Source organism: Pteropus alecto, unplaced genomic scaffold (genome assembly GCF_000325575.1).
Source record: "Pteropus alecto unplaced genomic scaffold, ASM32557v1 scaffold761, whole genome shotgun sequence".
Classification (NCBI taxonomy): domain Eukaryota; kingdom Metazoa; phylum Chordata; class Mammalia; order Chiroptera; family Pteropodidae; genus Pteropus; species Pteropus alecto.
Genome location: NW_006431558.1, coordinates 620,993 through 628,629, shown reverse-complemented (window position 1 = coordinate 628,629; position 7,637 = coordinate 620,993). Strand labels below are relative to the sequence as shown.

The following is a 7,637-nucleotide window of genomic DNA, read 5'->3' as shown; positions in this document are numbered from 1 at the left end:
TTTTTGAAGAAAACCATCATCTTTGCAAAAATTTATGCCAGTGTCCCGTACTTCTCCACATCGGGCTGGGGTGGGGGCTCTGCTTTTTATCTTGCACGATTATAGAACCCTCTGGAAAAGAAGGGTGTAACCACTGCATGATTTTTTTTTTATTTTATTTTTTTGCGCTTGCCATAGGTAATATGTATGTTGCTTTTTTGTTTTGGGAAATGATAATGAATTAAATATTAACACCATGAATATAATTAATAGCATGTAATTTTTTTTCTTTTGCTGTTTTTTCCCCTCTGCTCTTCTTTCCTCCCATTTTTGTGCTTTCCCTGCTTTTTCTCTGTCCCCTCATGTCCCTTACGTCTCTTTTTCTGCACCTGCTCTTCTTCGATTTACCCACAACCCTAACTTTGTATTTTCAAAGGGAGAGATCTTGGTAAGTACCCACTTGGCGTGGCAGCGATATTAGAGAACCTAGTAGTGGTGGCGACCCCACCACCCTTAACACTCCCTTACCCCTCAAGTAACAAAACAACTAAAAGTCAAACTAACCTAAAAACCCCCTGCCACGGCCAGTGCCTGAGGTCGTGTGGCCCCGGGCATAAGCCGACTCACACAGACACTAACTAACCTGATTGCTGCCCTGGTTGAAGGCTCACCTGTCCGGCCCATTCCTGACATGTTGACCTGGTTTCCTATAGGTCAGGGATGGCAAATACTCGGCTAACATCCCACACCTCCTTCCCCTCACATCCCTGGCCAGGGAGGATTTGCTCAAGCCCTTCTGGAAGTTGCCACCACTCCATCTCCAGTGCAGACATCACCATGAAGAAATTGCCCCATCTTCTGCTCATGGCAGACATTACTAATTGATCCAGCACTCTTTCTCTTGTGCCTCTCCCCTGTCACTTGCCCACGGCAGACATCACTAATCAACCCTGCCATCTTTTCCTAAGCATGCCACCACTCCCCATTCTATGGCAGATGTGACTAGATTGACCAGAGATTTTTTTTTTTGTCCCACCTAATAGCTTTGCGTGTGACACAGTTTCCTGGTAGACATGACTAATTGATGAGGGAACTCTCCTGGATGCTGCCACTATCCTGCCTCCATGGCAGATACAAAGGTGGATTAGGCTCTTCTGTTCCACTTGTCCCCATTCCTTATCCTTTGCCTGTGACTGACATCACTAGTTGATCCTAGTGTCCTTTCCCGCTGCGCCTAGAATCCTCACCACAGGACTCCAGGCAATTCCTACATGTTGATTGCTGTGGCCCCCACATGAGTGGTATTTGCCATCCCTGTTGTAGGTTACGCCTCCTTTCTGTGTGCGGCCCGGCCCAGTGGGGAGCAGGTACTGCACACATCTGAGAGTTGAGCTCTTTTCAAGGTGCCCACCTCCAGGCAGCTGGCTGGCTTCAGCCCTGGCTCTCCACCTCCGAGAGCACGGCCTGGGCCTCCAGCCCTCACAGAGGCCTTCTTCTCTGGGACGCTCACCCACCACCAGCCACTGAGGCAGCTGGGCCAGACTCACTGCTGCCCTCTGGCCGGGATCTTCTGGCAACTCCAGGATCTTTCCAGTAGCTGAGCTGATCCTGTGCCAGAGCCTCACTTGTGCTCAGGGCCTAGAATTTTCTCAGAAGATACAGAAAGGGCCAAAGCTGGGCAAGGTGGGGGGTGGGGGAGCAGTGGTGGCAGAATGGATTCTCCTTGGCCCAAGGTCCCATTTTCCAATGTGTCACCGCCATTCCCCTTTGAACTTGAATGATTTCCTGCCTCTAAAAAACCCAGCGGCCCGCTTCTCCGAGAGGCTTAGTCATTCTTTTCCTGCCGGTTCCCACACCCCTGGCCACAGAGTATGGCTGGTCCCTGGGTCTCCCAGCCATGGTTGCCATCCCATGGGACCCTCCCCTGGGAGGAGGCTGGCCCACCCTGCTGATGGGCCCCAGCTGTGTTGCTTCTCGCCTGCTTCCCATGCTGTCCCTTTGGCCCTTCCTCCCATCTGGGCGTGCCCGCATATTTGTTGCTGAGCACCCTGGAGCATGGGAGCCCTGCGCGCCTCTTCTGTCTCCCCGACCCACCTCACTCCTGTCTCCCATCCGCCTCATTCTAAGCCCAGTCCCCTTGGGCACAAATCTGGCTTTCAGATGAGGAGGCCCAACCAATCACTTCTTTTCCTCTAGACTCAGCATCTGTGTCTGCCACCCACAGCTCGTACCTCTCCAGGGTGGGATTTTGTCTCTGACCCCAGTCGGGCTCCCAGGACGGTAGCTTTCTGTGTGGCTTGAGAGAGAAGAGACCTCGGGGCTCTCTGAGTCTGACTATTAGCCTCCCACCCTGTGGTCACATGCCCTGCAGCACAGCCAGGGCCCCACCCACCAGCTCTGACCACTATTAACCAAGGGTGGAGACAGGCAAGCCAGACCACTGAGGAGTGGTCAGGGCACATCTGCCCCCTGGAAACCAGGCTGGGCCCAGGGATGCAGAGGACTTGCCATGGGAGGATTTTTCGGGGAGCATTGGAAACCTTTCTCTCCACACCCCCTTTCTCCCTCCCCTGGCTGTCAACCAGTGACTGAACTGAAGGTTAAAAGCACCTACTATGTGGGCCTGATCTAAGCCAGGCAGGCCCCACCCTGTCCCTGGGGGCCAGAGGAGCAGGCATGAGCAGAGCTTTGGAGCTGGATGTGGTGGCCAGATGCAGGGGCTCCTTCCTGGGTCCTATTCAGGCTGGCCTTGGGCCTGCATCTAGAGATCAGCCTTAACCCACAGCATGATCAACCTGAGACTGAGGGTGTTCTCAAGACTCAAGACTTTCAGTGCTAAACTGGGGCTTCCAGGGCAAACTGGGGTGAATTGTTCACCCTGGTGCCAGAGAGGATTCCGTGACCACGTTGGACCTGATGGCCTCTGCCCCCTTGCCTGCCAGGCAGCCCATAGGTGGGCAGGTGCCAGAGGTCACTGCCTGCTCCCTGATGCCATAAGACTCCCAAGTGCTGTCTTGTCATCCCAGGGAGGGAGAAGTCTATGCCCTTGGCCTTAACAGGAGCTTCTAGGTGGCATCTCATCCCCAGCCTGGGCAGGGACTTCTGTGTGCTCCCTGGGGTCTCTGGGACACTCTGTGGCCACCTCTACCTTTGTGGCCTCTGAGGCTCAGAGTCCACGCCCAGCCCTATTTAGATATGCCAGGCCTGGGGGCAGGTCAGGGTAGGCAAGATGAAGCCCCTCCTGAGACCTACCCACTAGGAAGGCATGCGGGCCCTATAGACATGCCTGCAGCCTTACCTAGGGTGCTTTTGCCCCACCCCGCAATCTGGGGTCACAACACCAGCCCATCCTAGCTGTCTGTAGCCACACACAGCCTACCCACTGCAGCTTGGCCTAGTCTGTCACTGCCTCAGCCTGAGGCGGCCCTATCTATGCCTCCATCCGCTTCCTGCTGCCCAGGGTTCCCAGTCCAGAGTGGTAGGGGCTCCGGCCTACACAAGGCCTCCATGGCCCAGGGAACATGGGAGCATGGTTCCCAGGCTGCCTATGTTTAACTGTCAGGTGAGTTCCCCATGCAGGCCTGGGTTCTGCTTCTCATTCAGATGACAGCTATGGCCAGATAAGCCCCATCTAGGAGGTCTCCCAGGCAACAACCCCATCAGGCAGAGAAAAGCTGGACCATAGGGCTTGAGGCCAAGGTGGGGCATATCCCCTGCAGGTCCCCCAGGCTCAAACCTATGTCCCCAGCCCTCTGGGTGGAGGTGTTCCTGTATCCTCATACTCAACAAAAGAGCCTGTGGGGAAGGGAGCCCTGGGGTGGGGCTTGTCAGAGCAGGTCCCTGTGCCCACCGAGCACCCACCCCAGCCAGCTGGACGGATGAACTGACAAGAGTAGGCAGAGCAGAATTGAGGCTGTGAGTTGAGCCTCTGCTGATTGGCTCCTGATAGGAGAGAGAAAAAGCCACTTTATTGCATGTACGACTGTCCACCCGAGCGAGCGCTGGTTTCCAGCGGGAAGTGCTTGGGGCGAGGCAGAGTTGGGTTGTCTGTCTTCCGGCTGGAGGTGTCTCTGCCTTTGTCCCCTGGCTTCCTGCCTTGCTGAGGGTGAGGGCGCTGGCTGCTGTGCTGGGGGTGGGCCGGGCTGGGTGGTGGATCCCCCACTGAGCTGCACCCTATCCCCCAGGTGATCCGCAGGGGCTGGCTGACCATCAACAACATCAGCCTGATGAAGGGTGGCTCCAAGGAGTACTGGTTTGTGCTGACGGCTGAGTCTCTGTCCTGGTACAAGGACGACGAGGTGAGTAGCTGGAGGGGACGGGCTGTAGGGTGAGAATGGGTAGTCTGGGTGGTTCCTCACTCATTCACTCACTGGTTTACTTGTGCACTTACTTGCCCACTGTTCATTTGAGAAAGGTTTCCCAAGCACCACTGTGCTCAGAGCTCACCAATACGATGGGAACAGCCAGGGCTGGAGGGTGTGGCAGGCGTTGCACATCATATCCCTCACGGCCCCCTGTGGGGTCCAGCCTGATAGAGGAAAGGGAGATGGTGGAGGGAGCCACTGGCAGGCTGGAAACGAACCCCAGCCTCCAAAGACACAGCAAGGGAGAGCTGCCTTTCAGAGGGGACACAGCCTGAGGTCAGGGTCTTACACTCACAGCTGGGGTGCTGGGGTTCTCTGTGGTCAGCAGCCTACATAAGCCCAGCCAGGCCCTTAGCCATTCTGGGCCTCAGTTTGTGAAGCGGGTAAAGTGGCCCCTGCCTACTGTGAGGTGCTTAGCCGTAGTGTCTGTCTTTAGGACGTTCTACATGTGCTTGTCCTTATCAGAAGGGCAGAAGGAGGCCTCATGGGACAGCACCAGGAACAGTGACCACGGGGAGCAATATCGCATGCTGCTTCATGGTGGTCTCCGTGAACCTCCGGTGGGGGGCTGTGTGTGCACCCCCAGCCCAGTGGGCAGCCTCTCTGGGCAGCACTGCTGGCACTGCCATCCAGGTCCCTCCTCTGCCTCCGCTTTGGCCCATTCTCCCATTCTGAGTGGCCCATGTCTTTACTTAGTTCTCTTAATGGAATAGCGTAACTGGCAGAGTGGCCTGGGAGTGAAGCCACTCCTTTGAATCCTGTGCCATCATAGGCCAAGAGTTATTAGCAAGGGGCACTGTATTTCTGTCATTTTCCTAGGTTGCCTTGGGAGAGGCTCACAGGCTCTCCATGTTGGTATTAGGTGTCTCTGACAGAGGCTCAAAATGAAGGTACTTAAAAAACAAGCATGTTTCTCCCGTCCCTGGTGAGCTTGGTGGCCCTGTGCTGTGAGGCTGTCCAGGGTCCAGGCTTTGTCGTCTCTGTTGGCTCCCCTTCATGGCCCAAGATGGCTGCCCCCTTGCCCATCACCATATGGCCTTTAGCGGCCCCAAGAAGGAAAATAAAGGGCCTGATAAGGAGGGTGCACACATCGCTCCGCTGACATGTCCCTGACCAGAATCTAGTCACATGGTCACTGTGTTTCCTGTTCACCTGGGGTAGCACAGCCACCAACCCAGCCCAGGTGACCTTGGAGAAGTCAGGCTTTTCTGGTTGCCCCTAGAGCCCCAGCTCTCCTCCCCATAGGGGTTTGGGAGGACCCCCTGCAGAAGTAGCTCACTCCAGAGGCCTTGCTGGAGGCTGACCCCATCCTGGGCCAGCCACGCCAGGCTCAACCGTGTGTGCTTCCACCGAGGCTCAGAAAGAAGGCAGGTAGAGCTCTGTCGGGGCCCCTTGGTGGCCCTTTTGTTTATGAAGCCCACGCCCTGTTCCGGGCTCGCTGGCTAAGGCTACACGTGGAAGGCACCTCCTCCCCTTCCTCAGAAAGTTCTTACATTTTGTCAGTGAGGAAACAGGCTCAAGCAGTGACTTGCCCCATGTCACAGAGCAGAGAAGGGTCCCTATGAGTGGGTACAGGGCATGAGCTTCCTGGCCTGGACCACTGCGCACAGCCCAGATATGGTTCCTCTAAAGGAAAGTGCTTGGAGATTAGGTCATCTCACTCCTCGTGAGGCCAGAGACTTACCCCTGGAATGTTCAGGAAATCCAAGTCCTCCAAAAGAGAGGAACTGTGTCTGGGTGGCTGTTTCTGAACCAGGGTGGGGGGTTGTCCAGGACCCCACAGCACCATGGTGTTGGGATGTGGAAGGGGGCGAGACCAGGCATTCTACAAAGAACCCATGTGGTCAGAGCAGCTCCTCAAAATGGCCGGATGAGGGGTAGGGTGACGCTTTCACATTTTTCCTCCTCCACCCCCACAGTCTGAAACCCAGTCTGCTCTGTGGTTCGTCAACTGTCAGGCAAGCTCAGGGCAGGTCTCTCCACTTTTCGGCTTGGGGGTCCCTAGGGCCTGGCACCAGCCTTAGAGAGCTATAGAGGGGCTTTAGGGCCGAAAGCCCAACCTGTTTCGCTACATGGAGCAATTGTGAGTCCAGTTTCTCTTCTTTAACTTAAGAAGGGGCCGGCCCTTCATTTTCTCCTCATCTGGGGGTTGAAAGCAGGAGCCTCAGACTCTCCCTTGGGGCCTCAAACCAGAGGCAGGGGAGGTGTTGGCAGGAGAGTGGAGCGCCCCCTGGCAGTAATGAGAACCAGCAGGCCCGTGAAAGGAGCCCTGTGTGTGCCCCAGACACAAAGCAGTCTCGGATCTGAAGAGCAGGAGCAAAACCCTGCTGTTCCCCCGCCACCCTTGAGACCCTCAGAGTCACACGTGACGGCTACCCCCATGGCTTAGAACAGCCTCAGAGAGGGGCAAGACGCCTACCCGTATTTCTTTATTTGAAAAATAAATACGAGGAGGTGGTTACAGCGTGGGGTAGTAGTGGGGCGGTTCAGTGAGGGCCCCCAACCTCACGGCCAGCGTCGGGGCTCCCTCTGCCTTCCCCTGGTGCCTGTTCTCCCACCCAGGCCCTTCTGGATTCCAAAATCTTGTTTAAGTCTCTATCCCAGTGGGAAACAGGGTGGTGGGTGATTATACTCACCTCTGGGTCTGCCTCGTTGTGGGGGTGGCAGCAAGTTTGGGGGGGCCCAGTCCTGATGTGCTGCTGGCCCGAGCCCAGCCTAACCAATGTGCAGACTACTGTACACATTCAGAGCCCCCTGAACAGGTAGTCTGAACACTGGGCTGGCGGGGCCGGCTGTTCATCCCCCGGGCCCCCCAGGCAGCAGCAGGGCCACCACGCCTCAGCACCTCCGAGCAGGCAAGGAAGCCACTGCTCCGCCTGTGACAATCCGCTTTGGCTCTTCTGACGTGGCAAGGCTGGGCCGGCTTGCATCTGGAGAAACACATTCAGAGCCCCCTGAACAGGTAGTCTGAACACTGGGCTGGCGGGGCCGGCTGTTCATCCCCCGGGCCCCCCAGGCAGCAGCAGGGCCACCACGCCTCAGCACCTCCGAGCAGGCAAGGAAGCCACTGCTCCGCCTGTGACAATCCGCTTTGGCTCTTCTGACGTGGCAAGGCTGGGCCGGCTTGCATCTGGAGAAAGTTGTGGGTTTTCAGGAAATCCTAAGGAGGGGGTGGGCGGGAGGGGGGGTTTGGTTCCATGGCCTCTGCACGCAGGAGGGTCTCCTTGTGGGGGTCTGGGTGGGGGCGGGCACACGCATGACTGTGTGTGCGCGCGTGCGGGGGTGGGTGCACGC

At 56.6% G+C, this 7,637-nt stretch overlaps 1 protein-coding gene across 4 annotated transcripts in view; it reads left to right on the top strand.

Moving 5' to 3' along the window:
• Positions 1-7,637, top strand: part of DNM2 (dynamin 2) — an 88,841-nt gene that overhangs the window by 68,129 nt on the left and 13,075 nt on the right. For 2 of the 4 annotated variants that reach the window (XM_006905863.3, XM_006905862.3), the window contains exons 14-15: positions 416-427; positions 4,164-4,277. In XM_006905863.3, coding sequence (XP_006905925.1) covers positions 416-427; positions 4,164-4,277 — 126 coding nt within the window. The remainder of the gene's footprint in view (positions 1-415; positions 428-4,163; positions 4,278-7,637) is intronic. The other 2 variants (XM_006905866.3, XM_006905865.3) reach the window with 1 other exon arrangement.